Source organism: Primulina huaijiensis, chromosome 1, assembly GCF_012295235.1.
Source record: "Primulina huaijiensis isolate GDHJ02 chromosome 1, ASM1229523v2, whole genome shotgun sequence".
In the NCBI taxonomy this organism is placed as follows: Eukaryota; Viridiplantae; Streptophyta; class Magnoliopsida; order Lamiales; family Gesneriaceae; genus Primulina; species Primulina huaijiensis.
In genome coordinates this window covers 21,543,662-21,566,048 of record NC_133306.1, presented here as the reverse complement: position 1 = coordinate 21,566,048, position 22,387 = coordinate 21,543,662, and the positions used below count along the sequence as shown (strand labels likewise).

Sequence of the window (22,387 nt, the reverse complement as noted above, 5' to 3'; positions counted from 1 at the left end):
TTTATTTATTTTTATTTTTATTCAATATTTGCATTGATAATAGAATTAAACATGGTCTTACAGATTTTGTTATTATGTATTTAAATTAAAATATTATTTTTTTTTTAACTTTATTTAATTTTTAAAAAAAATTAAAAAAATCATGTTAATCTGATTAAGTTTATCGAGTTGATTGAAATTCGGGTTCGGGTTGAGAGTTTTCGAGTTGACTCGGGTTCGGATTGAGAAATTTTTGAATAGTTATATTGCTCAACTCGACCTAACCCACCCGAATTGACATCCCTACAAAAACATCCAATTGACTGTGTTTGCAACTCATATTTTTTTGTATATTTTTGTGAACCAATAATGCTTTTTTCTTCTTTTTTTTCTCTTTTCTTTTTTTCAGATATGGCATTGGCTTTCCATATTTCTCATCCTTGGAAACAGTTTGTTTTTTTAAGTGATTTATATTTGATGGGTAATTGGTAAAAATTAATCTAACTCAATTGTTTAACAGGCCAACAGGTCGAGTCATCGAATGTTCAATTTGAGATGCAATGCTTCAATTTTAGAATATCCAAACCCGTTGAAAAGGAAACCTATTTCCCAAATTGGTTTCAAAAATGTTTTTATAAATTTTTAATGTTTTCCCCATATTCTCTTTAATTGAAGGCAAAAACTTGTGTGAGACGGTCTCACGGATCGTATTTTGTGAGACGGATCTCTTATTTGGGTCATGCATGAAAAAATATTACTTTTTATGCTAAGAGTATTACATTTTATTGTGAATATCACTAGGGTTAACTCGTCTCACAGATAAAGATTCGCGAGACCGTCTTACAAAAGACCTATTCTTGATTGAAAATGGAAGACATTTAAGTTGTCTGCTGAGATTAAAGAAGGAAAGCTGTGGATTTTCGTCTTGTGTTTCACAAACACGGGGAACATTGAATAATAGTCGATTTTTAAAATATTAAAATAAGATTGTAGATTTAAAACAACTTGAGCTTTTCATTGAAAATAAAATAATTTCACATATCTTTAAATTAATACTTTTTACATTTGAATTTTTGTTCATTGTCAAATACAGTTTCCGATATCATCACTTTTTTAAAAAAAAAATTTCAGATTCAAATCTTTAAATTCAGTCACTCTTATTTGTGAAACTTTACCAAAGTTCCACCAAGGGATTTTGATTTTTTTCCACCCCATTAACTACAAGAAAAAACCGATTAGGAATAGAGACCGATTTTCTTTGCATAAAAAAGTCGGATCGCTAATTGTTGGAGTCTAATGCTAGTAGTTGGTTACTAAAATTAGCGACCAAATTTATTGTGCATGTCCCTACTTGTAAAGAAAGATGAAATATAACTGTTCTTTAATATAGAAACCGGTGCCATAATTTCGGTCTCTGATTTAGAGACTGATATCATAAATTCAGTTTCTAAATTGGAGACTGGTTCGATTGTATCCGTCTTACTCAATAAACTAGCCATGCTCACATATCTTATGAAAAATCGAACCGAAATAAACCAGTTGATTATAGTATCTTATATTATAAAGCAACTAAAATTATATTTTAATTAAATTTATAATTTTTTAAATTGTATCTTATATTATTCATATAACTGAACAAACCGAACTATACAAACAAGTGCATTATAGTACAAAATCAAACTCAACCCAAGAAAAAGAATTCGGATTTCTAATGACATATTCCATAAACCGAAAATGGAAAATAATTCGAATGTAATATAAAATGAATATTCGAAAAAAATCTCCGAATCCCGATTTTTTCGGGTTCGGGTTCGGGAATTTTTAAAAATCCCTAAAATAATTCGAGGCGGGTATGAGGATATTATCTTTATCTTCAAACACGCCATAAAGATAATATTCATATTAATAATAATAGTATTATTAAAATATTCAATATTTTAATAATACTATTATTATTAATATGAATATTATCAGTAATAATAATATATAATTAATATTTTTGAAACGGAGATGAGAGCGGGGACGAGGATTTGATCTCCGCGATTTTCCCCAAACTAAAAAAACAGGGATCGAGACGGATATGAGATAAGGGATGAAATTCAAAAACGGAGATGAAGATGGGATGATGTTGGAACATTTCATGTTCGCAATCTTGATTTTGATTATAACAAAACTCTTATTTTAGTGCACAGGAAGCTGAAACTGATCAGTCTTCTAACTGATCAGTTACCGAGCCTAAACTGAAGCTTTCGAGAACGCCAACTGATTGCCCAAACTGAATCAGTCCAACTGATGTATCGAAGAACAGTTCCACTGATTGATCATTTGATAGGTAATTCAGCAGAAGACCTTCAGAAGCCCGGCCAGCTGATGAAGAACTCAACTGAAGGAAAGCCAAACAGATCAGTTCAATGGAACCAGTGTAACCAGTTCAGCTGACAAGCCAACTGAGTTCATCGAACCAGTTCAGAGCATCAGTTAGGAATCAATCAGTGTGGAGAACACGACAAGCTTATTCAATAGAATCCAGCTGTGCGTACTGAGTAAAGCATCTGTACTATCAGTAGTACAGTTGATGGACGTTGCTGCAAATATTAAAGCCGAGAGATTCCCGAAGACATGTCGGAAAACTCGAGACACAAAGTTCAAGGAACGCATTCAAAGCTGCAACGATCACATGTGATGAAGTCTTGATTTACGGTCATCTTACTGCTATAAATACGGACCAAGACTATCAGCAAATTAGAGAGATGAAGAGAGTGAGAAGAAGTGAGAAATAGAAGAGAAGACACACTTACTGTTTATCAGCTTACAAGAAGCAATTAGCTCAGAGGGAATACAAATTCATTTCAGCTTAGTCTAGAAGCTCTTTTCCCTCAGTGTGTGAGAACACCTTTCGGTGTATTCATTGTTCAGTTCTCACACACACTTACTCTCCACCACCACTCAAATACAGTCTTGCACAAAGACATTAAACTTGTGCATGTAGTCTTTGACACACAGACGTTAATAAAATGTTGGCTGGAAAGTGCTGCCTTTAGTCTAGTCTTTGAGTTCAGATTAGGCAATAGCGTAAGTCCTAAGCTGGGTGGGTTTGTACAAAGAGTTATATAAATCAAAATCTTCTAGTGTATCCTACCATAGGAAGTAGAAGGGGTGACGTATGAACAGTTGAAGTCTCCGAACATCCATAAACATATCTTGTGTATTTTCATGTTTAACTATTGCTTTCAAACTGATTTGATCAGTTAGAGCATCCGTCAGTTCAGCTTTCACCATAACTGAACTGGTATATGCTAGAACTGATCTTCTGCTTTTCAGTTATCCAGATTACACAAGTTAAAAGGCTTTCAAATATATCAGCTTTCTTCACGAAATATTACTTCGAGTGTCTTCCGCTTGATTCTTTAATCAAACTCGATTTAATTCATCGGTATTAACATTTTTAGAATACGAGCTTTACCGCTTTTGAAAAATATTATGTTTGAAACACCTTTGGTGCTCCCATCTCGTCTCATTGTCGTCCTTATATGCGTCAAACCTACCTCCATAGATTTTTGTTAAGATCGCATTAAGGGTAAAGCTGCTCCATGACCTAATATAAAATATTATAAATGTTTTATTTCATATTAAAAACTTAAATAGTTAATATATATATTTTTTATAATCGGTGCTGCGGCGGAGGCGATGACAATCGACGACGAAAGCTCCATCTACGTCGGCGGCCTACCGTACGACATCGCCGAAGAAACCTTGCGCAAAGCATTCTACACATTCGGCGCCGTTCTCGCCGTAAAGGTCTCGTCTTTTCCGCTGCCGCCCCATTTTATGCCTTTCTTTGCTTACTGATTCAGCTGTTCGACTTGCCTATTGATTTCTTAATTATGCTTCTGGTTTCTGAGGTACTTAGAGGTATCATTATCCATCTGTTTTTGTACTTTGTATGGATTCATTATCTGTTGAGCTCCAGTTTTAGGTTAACAACCAATATCTCTATGTTAATTTGCAACTTCATTTTTGCGAAAATCATATGTTCCAGCTTTGGAAGAAGCTGCTCCGTTCTTAGGATTACATCGAACTGAAGGCGTGTATAGAGGTTAAACCAAGCTGTTGCCACACTGAAGCAATTTTGCTGTGATTCAATTTGTATGCGGTGTTCTTGAATGAAGTTATGTGGGTTTAGTTATTTGAAAAATCCGGTCTATATGCAATTATGCTAGCTGACCAACATGGGTGTGATTTATTATATTTTTACCAGAGCAATTTCGAGTGGTACCAACAGGAACCGAAATAATCACTGGAAGGTGATCTTCCGGTGACATTCTCATATTTAAAATTTTTGCTTATTTTCTGTCACACAGAAATAAATCACTGAATGAAGCAGCAGAAAGAGAGTAGTTTAATCACTTTGTCACGGACAGCAATTTAGATGATGAGAAAAACCCGTCCCTTGTCTTCTTAGTCATGCATATCGCATAAACGTCGTTGGATTGTTCTCAAACTGTATATTTGAACACTAATGAAATTTCCAATTAAAAAAAACTCCATTTAAAGCCAAGTTGATAATACTTTGTAGTTTGTAGCAACATGGTTTGGTACTGTGCTTTTTGATGTAAACATTTTTGTTGTCATCTTCGCCATGTAATTGCTTGTTTGTACCGGTATATCCACCAGCATGATCGTTTAGCTATCTTAAATACATTTTCATCGTTCGTCCCAGTGATCCTTCCGTAATACATCTGTGCACGTGTCTTAAAAGTATGTTGAAATTTTAGTTCTCATTTTTTGGCATCTAAAACAAGTTTCGAGCTTAAGATTTTACAAAGGAGCTTTTAGGAATGAGCTGTAGAAGCACAAAAATATCCTAAAATGTGGAGTGAGAATTCTAGTATTAGGTCCATTACACAATGAGAACTCATGTATATTTTACATTAGAAATTTGATTTCTAATTAAGTTTCAAAGCGACGTTGAATGGGATAATTTTCGTGAACATATTCTAAACATATTGGAATAATATGCCAGTACAATCTCCATAAAATTCTAGTTTTTGTTTTTCTCAGAACATCATTGATTCCCGAAGGAATTGAAGTGTGTGAAATGTATTGACTGCTGAAGAAGTTATATGATGAGGAAAAGATATGTAATTGGTAATTAATCATGCAAAGGCTTGTAGACAAGCTGATGTGGACATAGGTGTACAAATTTCGGCTTTGCACATGTATAATTGGCCATTGCATCTTCAATTCCAAGGCAGCCTAAAAAAATAATTTGCAAAATGGTAAATCTCGTTGTGTCCCAAAGCGACATGAAAAAGATTCTTTTTTAGTCCTGTTGTTCTTCTGTTTCTAATTTGGCCTGGGGCATATCGTTGAAAGCACCTTCTAATTTTCCAACCTTTTTTCATCGAAAATCATTTTTTTGACACATTTACCACCAAAATATGAGTAAGAACTAAGATTATAGCTACGTTTTATTTGCCTCGAAGTCTGTCTCAGATCAGTGCATCGATAGATTTCATTTTTTTATTTTTGTTGTATTCTTTGTTGAATTTATCTTCAGTTTAAAAGAGCATTTGTTGAAATAAAGGATTATTTTGATTCACAGATAGTCAATGACCGCGCTTCTGGTGGAAAATGCTATGGATTTGTTACTTTTGCTAACCCTAGGTCAGCAACACAAGCTATCAAGGAAATGGATGGCAAGGTGCTTTTCTCTCTCCTTCATTCTGATTGCTATTTTCCAAGACATTGGGCAATAAGCTTCTTTCATTTATTTGCAGTTATACAACCTTTTTTATATTGTTAATTCTTCTGAATATTTGATGTAATAAATCTTTTATTCAGTCCATTAATGGAAAAGTTGTAAAGGTAAATGATGTGAGGACCAGAGGCGGGAGACCAAATTTCAACCGTGAGAGTTTTCGACGTGATGTGCAGAGGGGTTTTGCCAGCGATAGAGATAGAGATCGTGGAAGAAATGATAGTCACTATAGGCACGCTCATCGGGATGGACATAGGGAAAGGTCTCTGGACTATGACCAGGACAAGGAGAGAGATCAGAGTCATGTTCGCAGTCATGATGGTATAAAGGATCGCTATTTGGATGAAGAGAGATTTCCGGACTATGATAGTCATATGGATGGCGTTGAGAAGGAGCTGGAGAGGAAGCGAGAGCGTGATTGGGAAAGAGACAGTGATGAAAATATTGAGGAACAGAGGAACAATGGCCATCATAAAACTGGAGTAAAGGATAAACGTCAAGATCCTCACATGGTGAATAGGTATAACTGTATTAACGTCGATAATAATGACTGACGAGTTTGATAACATAGATTGTTTGGAATTGATCCCTACACTGTGCAAGATTTTTTGGAATTCATCAAGAGCCTCACTTGGTGAATTTGTGCTGAATCAATTTTTTTCACTGTAATTTATTTTATGACAAACTGCTACAAGTGTTCTAATGAAGTACCCCTATCAGATCTGGTTTTGACAACCATGCGAATAGAGAGCTTTCATCAGAATCATTGAACGATCAGGATCAGGTTGAATTTCTTGTTCTGTTGTTTAGATATATTATGTGTGTAAATTTTTTTAGAAGTTTGTTTGAGTTCTAGAATTTTACGTGTCAACAGCTCGAGAGAAAACTGGCAATTTCAAGTCAGAATCTTGAAGAACTTCAGATGGAGGTCTGCATTTTTTTTAATTGAGTTAAACTTAAACCTGAGAATATGCTGTAACATGCTTCTGACATTGCTGTAGGTCAGACTCTCATGTTTTGGCTGGTTATGCTTGCATTTTAATTTGATCATTTTGCCTAGTTAGGTTTTATTCTAATTCCATTATTTCCTAGGACACTTGAGTTCGAGATATGCATATGGCCTAGCTATTAGGTTTTCTTTCACTGTCATGTGTTCTGTAAGTTCTTTGGAAGCTCTCATATATCTATTTTTCACTTTCAGAAGATATCTTGGCCAAAAACATCAGCAATCATGCTTAGTGTCTAATATGTTGACGAGTATTAGGAAATGTGGATATTTTTCATTGTATAGAGTAGCACCATAACATCTCAAACATGTTCATTAGATTAAAGTTTAGTCTTTGTGTAGCTTTGCTCTCTTGTGTTGAAATTTTTAATATTGTTAGGCAGCCATTTTGCGTTGTGTTATTTGTCCAAAATACTGGGTTTAAAAATGCCTTAATACTTGTCCCTGGTATGCAGCTTTTAAAATGGGTCTAAAGGGGTGATAAATATATAGGCAATAACCCAATCCGTCCATTTAAAATTTTTATTTATTTGGTGGATGGTGAATTGGTTGAATGTCCCATGGCCCGTAGAAAACTATGGGGGGTGGTAGTGGATGGCGGCTGTGGTGTGGACAGAAAGCCTGTGGTGGATGGATGGTATAGTGGAGAGTCATGGTGGTAGATTGAAGAGAGAATGGATAGCACCAGTGGACGTGGTTGGATTAAAATTTAGGCATAACTGACCTATTGAGTTTTCGTTTGATGCCCCAGTGAGAAATACATCACCATATCAGATCCCTTTATGCGTATATCAGTATTTTTATTTGCCCAATAAGGATGAGTGGATTTGGTTGAGTTAATGGGTTTGGTTAATATTTTTACATGTACTTCACCTTTCTCACAAAATTACCTTCCTGATAAATTGGTATAGATTTGTTGCAGCTAGATTCAAGTGAAGGAATGTTTTCCGTAAAATCAAATTTTCGTTGTGTTCAATTGCTGACTGTACTTGAAATTCTTGATCATAACCATACTCTGAAGCACTTTCATCCTCTGGTCTGCAATGAAACACAGCACACACACACTTTAGCATGCAATTGTTTTGTTGTTTGGAGACCGTTAGTCAGTGGTCCATCTTTTCTTGTTTTGTGAATCTTCATCATTATTCGTATTACCGTAGAAAATGATGCTCAACTCATTTGATCAGATATCTCATATGCGAGGAGTGTCTGTAGACCAACAAGTAGTAGTTTCTGAGTTACGGGCAAAATGCCAGGTATTATTTTTTTGCATTGAATAAGTTTTTTTTCTGGAGTTTCCAAATATAAAGTTCCATTCCTGTGGTTGCTCTATGTTTCCTTTTGAAAGAATATTCCTGTTCCTTTAGAAATTGGAGGATTCATTAATCACCGCTAAAAAGCTTACGTCACATCGACATCAACAATTAGCGAAGGTAATGCATGATATATCAGGCACCAATTTTCCATTCCTGGTATAAATTCTTAAATTAGGTCATCGTCTTCCCTGAATGTTACAATTGCACAGTTGCATAAATCATATCTACAAGTGAGAGACTATGGTGAGAGACTCAAAAGCTCTGAACAAGAACTCCAGGTTAGAATCCATATATCTGTCTATAATGGCTTTGGTCACTGTGATGTTCCCCGTCTGTTTTAGTTTTTTTGCAGTTAAAAATTATCTAGTTATTTTTCTATAAACCTTTTGGCTTTAAGTTTTCATCAGGTAGCATAAAGCTTGAAAGTTCTCTTATAGTTCTTTTGAGCAGAAAATCATGTTTATCTTTCTTCATTAGCTATTATGTTTGGAAAGAACTGGTGAGAGATGAAGAAAACTCCATCGATGAGTCAAGTTACCTGGTAATAGACGACAAGTTTTAGGAATTCTAAGTTTATTGCAATTCTAAGTTTTAGGAAGCCTTCCATGTGAGATGAGGGTGTTCTGTTTGGCTGAAGATGTATTTAAAATGATTTCAGATCCATTTATTTGGAAATTATTTAAAACAAGTTGAATCGATGTCCATCTATAATGTGAAATTTTTTAACTCCAAATACTGTCCTGGGAAATCTTTATAACACTCAGGTCATACCGATATCGTTAACTCGGACTTATTGCTTGCAGTTACTTGTAGAATCAACTTCGATGGAGTTGGGAAAGGATGGAGGCATTGTTGATACGATATTTACGAATTAAGTAAGACTCAAGCTCGTTGGCTTTTCAAGTGTACTGTTTGTGGATGGATCACTGCTCTAAAATGTACTTATTGTGGTTTTGGCGACAAACAAGACTTGTAACTTGTATCTCTTTTCTTGGAAACACATATCGTGTTAGAATCCTCGAATTTAAATATTGTTTACTGTAATTTATGGTCATGCTTGATCCAAAACAAGCCGAACATATGGAAAATAATTTGTTTTAGAAAAATAATTTTCCTGTTTATTAAATAAGGCATGTTCAGTTGCTNAAAAGATTAAAAGATAAATATGGTTTTATACCTCTCGTATAAATTCTCTGAGAAATTAAGAGAAAAAGCTTGTGTTTTACTTCTTTATCAAAATATAAAATTATATATATTTTTTTAATAAAACGACTTTAAATAGTCTGATTTTATAGAAGACTGTCGCATCCAACACAATATGATCTTGTAAAATAAGTTTTAGACGGAGAAAATAAGGCTAAATTGGAATAAATATATCTACTGTAATATTATTATTGGAATAATTCACTGATGAAATTATCAAATTAGAGCGTGTATACTTGGAATCAAACCATAATTAGGCGGTGTATGTATATGTCTATGTTTACTTTTAAAAAGTGCTCTCATCTTTTACAATAATCAACTTTATGTGATCAGACTAATTTACTCTTATTATTTTTCTAAATATTTAATAATTAAGATGTAAGAAAAACAAATTCTTCACTAATTTTTTTTTTCGAATTTCGACTATCACCTTGTCCTAACATAGAAGCAAAAGTTATCATTAAATTAAAATTTACAAAAATAAATTTTAAATATAAATAATATTTTTATTCTATGCGTATGTAACATGCAAACACACACTTAATTACTCCACGCACTGTACTCCATGCACTGCAAAGCTCCCTCGACTATGAGAACGACGTCGTATAACTCCTTCTTCCACCCCGAGCCATCTGATTGTAGAAAGTGGAGGATTCTATCCATTTCCATGGAAGAACAAACCTTTGTTACTAGCTAGTACCATACTTTTCGATGAACCTTGTATGGATACATTACATAAATAACTCCTGATTGAACGCGCTTTCTTTCGATGGCTTCTAGAACACCCACCCCTGAACCCCAGTTTTTCAAGAAAGCTCAACTTTCAATCTTGATACAGCCTCCTACCCAGTTTTTGTCGCTGCCCATCTCGATTTTTTTCCCGGGAATAAGGCAAGGATGGTGGTTATTCAGCGACGGCGGCTGCGGAGAAGCATAAAAAAAGGTACCCGGGTGAGGCTAACTAGCTAAGGGGTTTGTGGAGGAAATGAGATTTGTGGCTATGAAACTGCACACTAGGGACCAAGGTAAGGAAGGGGAGAAGGGGCCAGAGGGGCCAGCCAGTGGCTAAATGAGACCCCACCATCGAGGGGTACTTGAAGTTATTGTTGGATAGTAACTAGTAAGTATGTTTATGAAACTCTCGAGAAGATTGAGGAGATAGCTTCATTCCCCGAATGTGAGTATGTTCTATCAAGTTGTTTTATTCGTGCATTTATTTGCTTCTTGGCCATTCATGTTATTTCGTGATCGGCTTATTGGTTTGAATTTTACTGATTCTTGAGGAATTAGAATATGGAAATTTCATTGTGTATGTCAAGCCTTTTTAGTACATGTGTTTTATGTGTTAACTTCAGAAGTTGTGGCTTGTCCAAAGGGATATAAATGATTCTTGATGTTTCATTCACGTTTGATGTTTATGATCTGTACACGATTCTGCTATGGCCTGCACAATATTTTTCTCATTAGTCTTAATCTTTACTACTTGTTTAATCTTTACTACTTGTTTCTGTGATATCGGGGAGGCCATAAACATTTAACTTTCATAACCGATAAAAGGGAAAGCTTTATAATCGATGGCTTAAGTGTGTAAGTTTTTCGCTGACATTGAAGGGTCGAGTTCAAACTACCCTGGGGCGGGTATCTGACAATCCCATTTATTCTTGCGTGTGGAGTCGATATTTTTTGTGAATCCCACATATAAGAATGAATATGGACCATCGGCTACAACCTTAGGGTAAGCATCTCAACGATTAAGAAAAAAGAATATGAGATGGTTGCTGATAATAGAACAATAATGAATAAATAGGAAGAAACACGTTATAAAGTTCTTCAAATGATGCAAATTTGTCACTCTCTCGTTCGTTGTTCCTAATATGTGATCTCATCATGGCAGCTAAAGAGTTGTTTGGTAACATCAGTTATACTTTTTTCAGTGAAGACGGAATATGCAACACTTTAATCAACCTGTTTGAGGAATAAAAAATTGTATGCATTATTTTTTGCAAATCCGAAGAACAAGTCAATGATAAGGTGTTCTTGGCTGATTTTTCTGTATTTGTAAAAACGATAAATAGCTTTAGTTGCTTAAATTTTGTATGTATTTTGTAATTTCTAAGTCAAATGCAGTTGTTTTCTAAATTTTCAGATGCAGAATTCCGGAACACAGGTCTAGAAAGATCAGAATACCTTGCAAAAGACTTGGAATGGTTTAGGCAGCAAGATCATGTTATACCAGAACCATCCTAGCTCCCCGGGTGTTACTCATGTTGAGTGCCAATCCCCATAATCCATTCTTGGCTATTTTACTAATTCATTTATACCAAAAACTCGACCATTTTCGTCCATTGACATATCAAATGTATGTATATTAATTTGGTAAACCTTAAACTTTGACATGAAGCACATCAGCTTATATCTATTCTTTCAGAAGTTATGCAGGATACTGAATTCGGATAAATCTATGCTCAAGACCAAGGATGGGGATTCATCTTGATTTGGTTTTATTAATCCGAGACTTACTTTTGGCTATCTTCTTTACCTCAGGTAGCAGAGAAGAGCAAAGAATTGGAGTTCTACAAATGGGATGGTGACCTCTCCCAGCTATCGCAGAATGTTGGCGACAAGCTAAATGACGTTGCCCAAGAAAAATGTTCTCCATAACTTTGTGGTAAAATTTATCAGTATCTGAGAGAACATTTCATTTAATTTTATAGATGATTTTAAATCGGACGTGTAAGCAGGACCAGACGAGGGAGAAGAAGGATCATTGCCTCGAAGAAACTGAGAAATCATTCAAATTTTCGGGGGCGATTCTCCGTTTAATACTATCTTGATGCGGAAGCATGCAATTTCCAGTTTCTGGTATTTCCAGGTTCACTCTGCTTGTATGCAAGTTATATTCTAATTATGCTGGTGTATCTGTATATCTAATTTAAATAATATAAAAGACAACATTTACACGCTTGTACACTAAAGCAATTTCAATTTAAAATTTAATTTTCATGTTTCCGGTGAAAATTTATTTTTACTGGCCATACCTGAAACGACATAAAAGTGAAACTTGTTTTTTCATTCGGTTTGTACATAATTTTGCGATTTGATCGTCCTCGTTATCAAATTTCACTCTTAGTTCGTTATGGTTGTTTTTTTCTACAATTTTAGATGATTTGTATTCCACGTAGGAGATTTAATGACTTTTAATCAATTTTGTAGATTTAAAATTTTAGAAGTATTCCATCAAGACTTTTGTATATTCTATTGAAGTGTAGTGATATTCAAAATAGATTTTTATATAGTTTTAAAAATTCAAGTGGTATTCAAATTTTCAGCAGTAATTTGTTTTTAATGCTACTATAAAACTTGTTAATTTTCAATAGTGTAAGCACATGAATGGTGGTAACTCGAATAAAAAATGTAGGTTTTTTCCCAGTGTTCTAAAATGCTCGCTAATGTCGGGCTTAATCTTAAGTTTTAATAACTTAAGTTTGGTCAATCGATATTTTTTAACATAAAATTTTTGGGTGTATTAGATTTTGTTACTTTTTTAAATGATAAATTTTTGTGGAGTTGATAGATTTTGAAACGTCTATTACTAAAATACAACTAGAAATTTTGTTTTTGCAAGCTAATTTCGAAAATGATCATACACATGCATGCGAATGAAAATAGTCCACCATGTATATTAAAAAGTGATTCAATCACTAAATAAAAAAAACTGCAGTTAAATAAATCATAAATATCATCAAATTCCTAGACTACTGTTTGAAAAGAGCTCAAACGCAACAATCAAAAGCATGTCGTATCATCAACATATAAAAAGATATAAAATGTATAAAAAAACAATGTTCATCCATGACCCATAAACATATAGTGCGGAAAAATGCAAAGTCCTCGGGTCATCGTGCACACCCCCAGCTTCGTCTACTCAGTTTTCGACGCCTCCAGTCTCAAACTCATTGTGCTCACCTACATCAATCACATCTAGTGAGTTTAAAGACTCAACCCACCTGAACCATGATAGCAAGTACATATACATAACATGCAACAGTGAAAAATACTGTAATTAACTTATATTTCATGATCTTAAAGCATGAACTTAAACATAGCATGTCAAAGCATAACGTGTCCATAACATATCTCATCATATCAGCATATACGTGTTCATTTTCTTTATTTGAATTCAGATCATTAGTTGTGACTTTCGTATCAGCTCTAATCGATGGATCCATCTACGTATAACAGCGGTACCCGGCGACGAAAACATCAGCGACAGTTTTACTCATCCACTAAGCATTGGCCTTACATGTTCGTGTTCTTATTAGTCACAACTAACTCTCTTCCTTCAAAAACATGTCATCGTATTCATTACTTATAAAAATCATGCATATACGTACATTTTCTTAAAATCAAGCATGCAACGTATTTTTCCGTATTTTCACAAAAAGTCATGTTCATGATAGCATATACATTTAAAACATGTAATTTTGTGATCAGGGGGCTGCCAGGACTACTAACTCGACCTGGGTGCAAAATGACAATTTTGCCTCTAGAAACTCTAATTGACCATTTTACCCCTGGACCTTAAAATTTCGTCTCGAAGACAACTGAACTCCTTAAAACACCTCAAGACATAATGATAATCGTTTACTAGACGTAACATCGAGCCCGTTCTGTAACTTTTACGATTCGTTTTAAAACTTGGACCGGAGTTCCGGTTTTAATCTGAATCAACCCGAAACTTAACCAAACTTTCCCAAATTTTAACTACAACTTATTCACACCCTACCAGCCCCTAAACGACACAATTCCCGCCATCTTAATCCCCCTAAGCACAGCTGCTACTTGCTGGAAATTCCTTCACCTTGCAACCTACAACCCTAATGCACTTAACCCTCAAACTTTCGACCCTAGACCTAACCAACTTGAACCAGCCTTGAACAACGTTACCTAGGACCAAGGTGAGGCCATGGACTCCCTCCTGGACCAGCCCTACTCACGCCTACTGCACATGCATTCAACCCTACCTGAATCACCCGAAAACAAGCCAAAGTCCTACCCTACTCGACTCTTGCGTCTCGATCGCCTCCTAGATCGTGACCAGCTGTGGTTGAGCCATCCTGGACCACGTCTCAGACCCCTTAGGGTCTGCACTGTGGCTTGGTTCGACTCCCCTACATCCGGCCACCTTCCCGTAGCTTGATCTAGCCCTTGCATCGACATATTCCTAGACCCGATCGGCTCCCCATGGCTCGATCCAAACCCAAATCCAGCACCTAGATGCCTTCGATCTCAACATGTACAGCCCTTAAAAATGTAAATCAGCAGCCCCTTACACAAGCACAACAAGGACGTGAGTTTCATGCAAAGAAAATGCATATTTCATGTCAAAAATTGTATAAAACTTAACACAACATGATTCATCTAAGGTTACTCATGTAAAAACATACAAACCAACATATATTGATGTGAATGATGAGAAAAATGAGATATAGGCGTGCCTTTGCGTGTTTACGCTCGAAGCTTTTTAGTTCGTCGGTGTTGTTATTTCGTGCTAGTTGCTGCGTGATTTTGTCGTTGTATCCCGAGAAACAGTTATCAATCCTGATTCTCGAAGCATCGTCGGATAGAGCAAATATGTTTTAAAGAAGTTGGACTTTGTACAAGTTTCGGTTGGATTTACTAGTTTCATATTGTTTTACATACTCGATATTTATATTTCATGTTACATAATGCTTTTGTTTAGAGCTATGTCTGTATCTGTACTTTCCTACTTTCGTTACTGCTCTATGACTGTTATATCGTACTTCAAATTTTAACATTTTGGCTAACACTTTCATTAGCTAATTAATGCAAGTCATCTTTTATACCAGATGTTAAAGCAAACGGTACAAAGATTGTTCTACATTCCTTTAAAGATTTATGCAATACAGCAAGTTCATAATAAAATCCTTGTTCACAATATTTATATGACAAAATTAAGGCAGTGGCAATTCGTTGACGATTCAAGCAAGTGTGTCAACTGTCAAGGGCATTCATGAAACCGCCCATGAAGCCAGCACCATTGCAATTGCCACAGAGGATCTCTTTTTTACCCCTGTCATGGAAAGGTTGAGTCTGAATTACCGGCATTATGAAAGTTAAGAAAACACTGATGCAAAAACTTGACCATTAGTAAGACAAGACATGATAATAAAGAAAGGAACTCAAACATGGCCTGTTTTCCGGCTAGTCTTGTTTAACCATCTCAGAAATTTAGAAGTCGTTATCATCAACATGTTCTAGACGAGTTTTGCTAAAGATATGTTACATCATTTACCCGGTTGAAAAAAATAAACATGAGATAGAGGATTTCTTCAGTGATAGAGGATTTCTTCGGTGGTTGATGATGCCACACAAATTGTCACAAGTTAACCCTCTCGTTAAACACTTTGGTTCCCAGACCTTTGCAATTAGACTTAAACAAATCTCATGTTCTGATAGCTTAAGGGATTCAAGAATCATATTTCATCATTGACATTTCAAACATCTTTGGGAAATAATTTATGCAAAAGTAATTGAAGAAAAATTTCAGTATCAAGTCTTGATTCATGCAGTAAAAGTTAAGGACACCATACCTGCAAAGCCAACATAATCCACCAGCTTTGAACTGCCCATTAAAGTGATCAACAGAATTGATTCCATTACCTTTACATTGGGTACATTGTTTAGCACCTGCTCAATTTTCAGAAGAAAAAAAAAGGATCAATAGTTTGCGACAGAGAACATAAAACTTTGCTTACGTATATTACACAATGAATGCATTAGGAAAGGAAGAAGTATGCTTACAAAACGCATATCCATTCAACTTTTGCATAAAATGAAAAGCTTAATTAAATTTAGCTCCCCCACCAGCTGAAATAACGATAAAGACATGCTTAATCGACAAATCAATGTTGAAAACCTTCTCCATGTGGCATGGTGATGTTTAAAAGAAAATAATCAAAACATGGGCCTATAACCAGACTTTACAAAGATGTAAAGAATATTATGCACCCAAGAAAATATTAGGACCAAAAATGGAAGAGAAGAGCTCAAAAGGGGGAGAAAAGGAAGAGAAGTAACGAGACAATAAAACACCAATCCAGTTAGCTGATCATTCATTCAACCAATCTCAAGTTTCATACTTTCGATTTCAGCTTTAATGAGAACTGTTGATGGATAGGTTACTATAGATTTTGGGCATAAGTTCATTACTTTCATTTCACGTACCATTCTAGGAACTAAAACTCTTTAAACACCACAAAAGTTTCACTAACCATTCCCTTCACACTCAGTGCAAATTATGCTATTCAATTTGGTGCTTGGTTGGCTGTCTGTAGCCTGCAAATAAGAAAAGATCAAGTGAAATGCGTTAAAACAGAATGATGGCTTAAAATGAAAGGGCAAAGTAGGAGGAAAGATATAACAAAACTTTTAACAACGAACGATCAAATGATGGTGAACAGGACGTTATAATAATAGCCAACTAGCATTCAGTGCAGGACCATGGGCTCCCAAAGGTAATAAATAAGATGTTTCCGATATGGCTGCAACAATGGTCTGTAAGATGAATGTGATTCTTGGTAGCAAACCTGTTCTTTGTCACTTTAGTGCGTTATGGAGGTCTGGACAAGAACAAGTCTCGAGTCTTGGAATATGTATTTTGCTGCCTTGGTTCTCCATTCCACAACACCAAAACTCTCACCATAGTTATAGATGCTCCACCATTGTTCCTCTCATCTTGTTTCGGCCTTTTCTAAATCGTGTTTCACAATTTTCTTTGGACGTAAGATGTCCAAGCCAATGGGCATAACCGGCTTACAAAACCCGAAATTCACATTGGACAGGCTACATTTTCAAAAGTGAGTTCAGCAACTAGATAGCAAGACTCCATTAATCTCCATCAAAATATCATTTCATTGCTGAAATTCAAGAAAACATGACAAAATGGCATTCAAATGTAAACGGGACACTCACTAACCTTAACCTTTAAAGACTCAAATGCAGCAGTTTTCGAGCTGTAACTTGTGTCTCTTGTCCAATTCACCTTCTTACTAGTGTAGCTGTGACCAATTAGTCCTAAAAAAGAATGGAAAAAACCGACTTAATTTCACATAAAACAAAGTGAATCCATAGATAAATGGACTAAGAAACATCGGCGAAACAAGCAGCACGAAAAACATTAAGAATACACCTTCATTTGCAGAAAACTAGTTCATTTCACTGATGAACACATCAGAGAAGCAATAAATTCTTGAAAAGATAAAAGCACACGCATTAAGTGACAGATTGAGAAAAAGGGTACCACGTTTTTCGACAGTATTTAAGGAAACGAGAGTCGAGAAACAAAGGGAATTTGCCATTTCTTGAAAATCTTTGATTTTTTTTTCAGAGAATGGCTTGAAGCGGCAAATTGTCGATTGCAGCAACGAACGGAGCAGCGAACTAGATAAGGTACTCCACTTCAAGTGATATATCATTATCTTTTGTTTATTTAAGTACACTAATATCAATTTTCAATTATAAATTACATAGGATATTTTTTTTATGACAATTAAATAGGATGTTGGTGTAAAAGCAAAAATTTATGTTAGACGGTCTCAAGGGTCGTATTTTGTGAGACAGATCTCTTATTTGGGTCATCCATGAAAAAGTATTAATTTTTATTGTAAATATCGATAGGGTTGACCCGTCTCACAGATAAAGATTTGTGATACCGTCTCACAAGAGACCTACCCTTATGTAAAATATAAGAGAAAATATTTTACATCACTCTCATCTAAAAGTTTAAAAGACGAATTTTGTTCGTAAGATAAATCAACACAATTCATATTTAAAATGAAGAATAATACTGTTAGCATGAAAAATAATATTTTTCATAAATTGAATTAAGTTGAAGATATATCTCATAAAATTGATCCGTAAAATCGTCTCACAATAGTTTTTTTTAAACAAAAATATCATACATAAATATTCTTCTTATAACTGTATTATTACTAATATGTGTCTTATTGGGCAAGTTGCGATGGCACCTTCTGTAAAAATTTGAAAAAGCACAAAAACATTGAACACTGATTCATAACTAATGTAGTGGTTACATAATTAGTGACACGTTGCCAAAAATAAGACATGGCTAATACTTAACAAATGAGATGTTTTTTTTTTGTTTTAGAATAATTAAACATCTCACTTGTCACCATCTCTAAAAATATGTGTATAGAATAATCGTCCAACATATATTTATTATAAAAATTTTATAAAACATTTTATAAATATTTATTCAAAGATATTTTATTTATTTATTGTTAGAAGACTATTTATTAATACACAAAAATTCTTATGAGACGGTTTCATGAATCAATTTCGTGGGTCGAATCTCTTATTTGGGTCATCCATGAAAAGTATTATATTTTATGCTAAGAAAATTATTTTTTATTGTGAATATTGATAAGATTGACTTATATCACACATGAAAATTTGTGAGATTGTATAGCATTATACTTCTTTTTATTAGTATTTTAGGAGACTGTATTTGTATTACTTACGAGTTCATACAGAAGCGATCAACAATGGGGAAAGGTGGTGCTTTGAGCGAAGGTGTCGTGAAGAAGATCGTGCTTTCATACACCTATGTGGCCATATGGATCTTCCTCTCCTTCGCAGTCATCGTCTACAACAAGTATATTCTCGATCGAAAGATGTATAATTGGCCTTACCCAATCTCCCTTACGATGATTCACATGGCTTTTTGTTCTGCTCTCGCCTATTTAATCGTTCGAGTCTTCAAGGCAGTGGATCCAGTCACCATGTCTTGGGATCTTTATCTGAGATCTGTGGTCCCGATTGGCCTTTTGTACTCTCTCTCCCTCTGGCTTTCCAATTCGGCCTATATCTACCTCTCAGTGTCATTTATTCAAATGCTCAAGGCGCTGATGCCAGTGGCTGTGTATTCCATCGGTGTTCTGCTCAAGAAAGAGGCTTTTAAATCGGAGACGATGGTGAACATGGTTTCGATCTCGATTGGGGTGGCGGTTGCTGCGTTTGGCGAGGCCAAGTTTGATTCTTGGGGGGTTGCTCTTCAATTGGGTGCTGTGGCTTTTGAGGCCACTAGGCTTGTGATGATTCAGATCCTGCTTAATTCTAAGGGGATCACGCTTAATCCAATTACTTCTCTTTATTATGTGGCACCTTGTTGCTTGGTTTTCTTATCAGTCCCTTGGGCATTAGTTGAGTTTCCGTTGTTGAAGGAGAATTCAAGCTTCCATTTTGACTATGTGATTTTTGGAACTAATTCTTTCTGTGCGTTTGCACTTAATCTTGCTGTGTTTTTGCTTGTTGGGAAAACCTCAGCTTTGACCATGAACGTGGCTGGCGTGGTGAAGGATTGGCTCCTGATTGCCTTTTCTTGGTCTGTGATTAAGGATACCGTGACCCCTATTAACTTGTTTGGTTATGCATTGGCTTTCTTGGCAGTAGGCTATTACAATCACTCGAAGTTGCAAGCCATGAAGGCTAAGGAAGCACAGAAGAAGGCGCAACAGGCTGATGAGGAAGCGGGGAGGTTGTTGGAGGAAAAGGAAGTCCAAAATAACGATGGTGATCCCGAAAGGAACGAGTCTCATACTTGACTCATTGATACTTGACTTCTATATGTGTGATGTTGGATTTTCTTGAAGTTGAATACCAAATTGAACATCAGGGTGTTGGTCCTGAAGATGAATGGAGGATGGCTGCATGGATGGCCTATTAGGTTCTAATTTGGGTGTGTAGTTTTAGGAGTTTCTTTCTTCTTTTACTAATTTATTGCTTTTTATACTTATACTAGTTGTCACTTTATGTTACTGGGAATTTGAGGTTGCTCCTATTGCCATAATGTGTTTGCGGCCAAAGGATGGCTCGAGGGTCAATTTCTTAAGTTTATTTATGATACATTAATGTACTTGATAATAAAATCGTTTCAGTAGAAACTTGGAGAATTATATTTCATGTCGACGAACTATAATGTGCAAATTGTTCTTTGCGCGTTGTGATTTTAATGTGCTCGAATTTGATTTATATTTTTTTGTTCTTCCTTGTTCCGTTCACGCGTCAAGATACTATTATGTTTAAGTTAAGATTCCTTTTAGGAGCCAGTCATTAACAATTGCTAGAAATATCTATGTTTGATTGTTTGTGCTTTTAGATTTGTGTTGACGATATGTAGATCAATGGTTCCTTTATCTTACCTATCTTGGCCCTCTTTTTGAATTTGATTCTTTATTCAAATGCATCAGATGGATGGATTGTATTTTGTAGCCCATGTGAATGCAAGCCAAACCTCTAAACTATGTTTTCCTCTGGCTAGAAAATATACTAGCTGCAAAAATCGGCAACGTGTCTGGTTACGTTTTGCTAGTCCAAACAGTTATTGTTCTCTGATTTTGGTGGATCATTGGCTCGTTTGTTACGTCTCCATGTTTTATTTTGTCAATGGCCGTTATGGTGGCGGTGTTGTTGTGTTTGTCTGTCTCGATATTTATTGATATTGTATCCGTCTTGAGCCTCTTAGAGTAATATGCTTTCTTCCTGTCATCACCTTTTGTTCTTCATGTCTAAACTTGAACCCATGAGATTATTGGATTGGAAAGACCAAACTGGCTTCAGCGTTCATATGTTATATCCAATTTAGTGTCGATGTAGGGGCTACAAATCTAAACCGGCAAGGCTCTTGGGTGGCAAACCGTCCATATATATATATTGTGTGTGTATTAGTGTATGTATATACTTGTGTATGCTATCTGGTTTAAAAATCACTATAACAGGTCGTATCAAGAGTTGAATCAATCGGAAGATATTGGGTTCACGTGAGCAGCAATTATTTTTTGATCCGTGTGTTATGACAATTGCAACGTGGTGTTTGGATATTTTACAATAAAATGTTGGGAGTCCCACGATAACTTGTACTAAATTATTTTGTATTTCGTCATCATTGTTTTGCATGGAGGAGACTTTGTGGTTTGTCACCATTGTTTTGCATGGGGATATATTTTATTTTTGACTTTGTTTGGCATGTGCTCACTTACATGAGCCCACATGGGTTGCTTTAAAAAAATAAATAGGGTTCCAACGCTCCAATTTCTTGAAAAATAAAGAGAGTAAGACCAAATATTTTTTGATGGTCACTTGAAATTCATAATGAATGTCACCGAAATTTCAACTACTTTAAGGTAATAATACCTTAAGAACTAAGATTCATCTAAATGTGAACATTATAATAAATTCAGGTGAAGTCATGCGCAGCACGAATATTGGAGGCCAAGAATAAAGATACCATACAACATCAATGCCATAAATGAATAATACTTTATTGTTTGTATGTATATTAATGAATAAGTTTTGGGATTATAATTGCGAATTAAATAGGCCAACTTCCATAATTTGTGCATCTATTCCACTACATTTTTTCTGGGAAAAGATGCATGAGGATTGCTTTCATGTTAAGATCTTTGCAGATAGCATATACTGTCTTCGTATACGTTAAACGGGTTTAACGAATAAAGATTTATACAAAAAGAAAAAAAAGGGTCAGCAAAGGAAGTCTATTGTACCTCCAACCTACCATTGTCAGTATATTCAAGCATTCTTTCGTACTTTACTTCATAAAATTGACATACCATCTTGGTTTCATGAATCAATTATAACTTAAAACATCCTTAAAATTCCAAGGAGATGTCAATTTCTAACCTAGGACCACGTGTTTTAAGGTTACCACCCGTGTGTTATTGAATAACTTTATGGGGTGAATAGTTATTAACTTAATATAATCACAAGGTGTCTATCAATCATACTGACAGAGGTCAAGGCAATATTTATGATATATATTTCGACCACACCCAATGGTCACATATATCATTATAACTACCTACATATATCAAGTGACGATGTACAACGTGGATATTACATATGATGTAATTATTTATCATATTATTATAATGAACTTCGACCGTACAAGGATATAATGGGGCTAGTGACATGTCAAGTTATTTTGTGAGATATCAGGTTGAAAAAGGTGACTGCTACAATAGATGTAGAGTATCTTAAGAGATGGGTGTGATATTCAAAAGT

The 22,387-nt window shown here is 35.2% G+C and overlaps 3 protein-coding genes and 1 pseudogene across 5 annotated transcripts; 3 read left to right on the top strand and 1 right to left on the bottom strand.

The window, feature by feature from the left end:
• The first annotated feature begins 3,582 nt into the window (after positions 1–3,582).
• On the top strand, positions 3,583–9,135 carry LOC140984335 (uncharacterized). 2 transcript variants are annotated; one of them, XM_073451673.1, is made up of 9 exons: positions 3,583–3,777; positions 5,585–5,683; positions 5,824–6,260; positions 6,461–6,524; positions 6,615–6,668; positions 7,934–8,002; positions 8,114–8,179; positions 8,272–8,340; positions 8,540–8,587. In XM_073451673.1, the coding sequence occupies exons 1-9, from the start codon at positions 3,667–3,669 to the stop codon at positions 8,570–8,572; spliced, it is 1,002 nt and encodes a 333-aa protein (XP_073307774.1). In that variant the 5' UTR covers positions 3,583–3,666; the 3' UTR covers positions 8,573–8,587. The 2 variants fall into 2 exon arrangements, with proteins under 2 accessions (XP_073307774.1, XP_073307763.1); XM_073451662.1 differs by lacking the exon at positions 8,540–8,587 and adding an exon at positions 8,866–9,135 and having other exon boundaries at positions 3,586–3,777.
• A 760-nt stretch (positions 9,136–9,895) lies between these two features.
• LOC140960183 (heme oxygenase 1, chloroplastic-like) lies at positions 9,896–12,206 on the top strand (annotated as a pseudogene).
• A 2,900-nt stretch (positions 12,207–15,106) lies between these two features.
• Positions 15,107–17,770, bottom strand: LOC140984323 (protein BUNDLE SHEATH DEFECTIVE 2, chloroplastic-like). Of its 2 annotated transcripts, none has more exons than XM_073451649.1 (5): positions 17,592–17,770; positions 17,265–17,362; positions 16,561–16,624; positions 15,880–15,976; positions 15,107–15,359 (listed from the first exon to the last, which is right to left on the bottom strand). In XM_073451649.1, exons 1-5 carry the CDS (start codon positions 17,761–17,763, stop codon positions 15,281–15,283), a joined length of 510 nt encoding a protein of 169 aa, XP_073307750.1. In that variant the 5' UTR covers positions 17,764–17,770; the 3' UTR covers positions 15,107–15,280. The 2 variants fall into 2 exon arrangements, with proteins under 2 accessions (XP_073307750.1, XP_073307741.1); XM_073451640.1 differs by having other exon boundaries at positions 17,589–17,765.
• Positions 17,771–18,809: 1,039 nt separating this feature from the next.
• On the top strand, positions 18,810–20,257 carry LOC140984313 (probable sugar phosphate/phosphate translocator At2g25520). The gene has a single exon (XM_073451628.1). The coding sequence runs from the start codon at positions 18,853–18,855 to the stop codon at positions 19,909–19,911; it is 1,059 nt and encodes a 352-aa protein (XP_073307729.1). The 5' UTR covers positions 18,810–18,852; the 3' UTR covers positions 19,912–20,257.
• Positions 20,258–22,387: the final 2,130 nt, after the last annotated feature.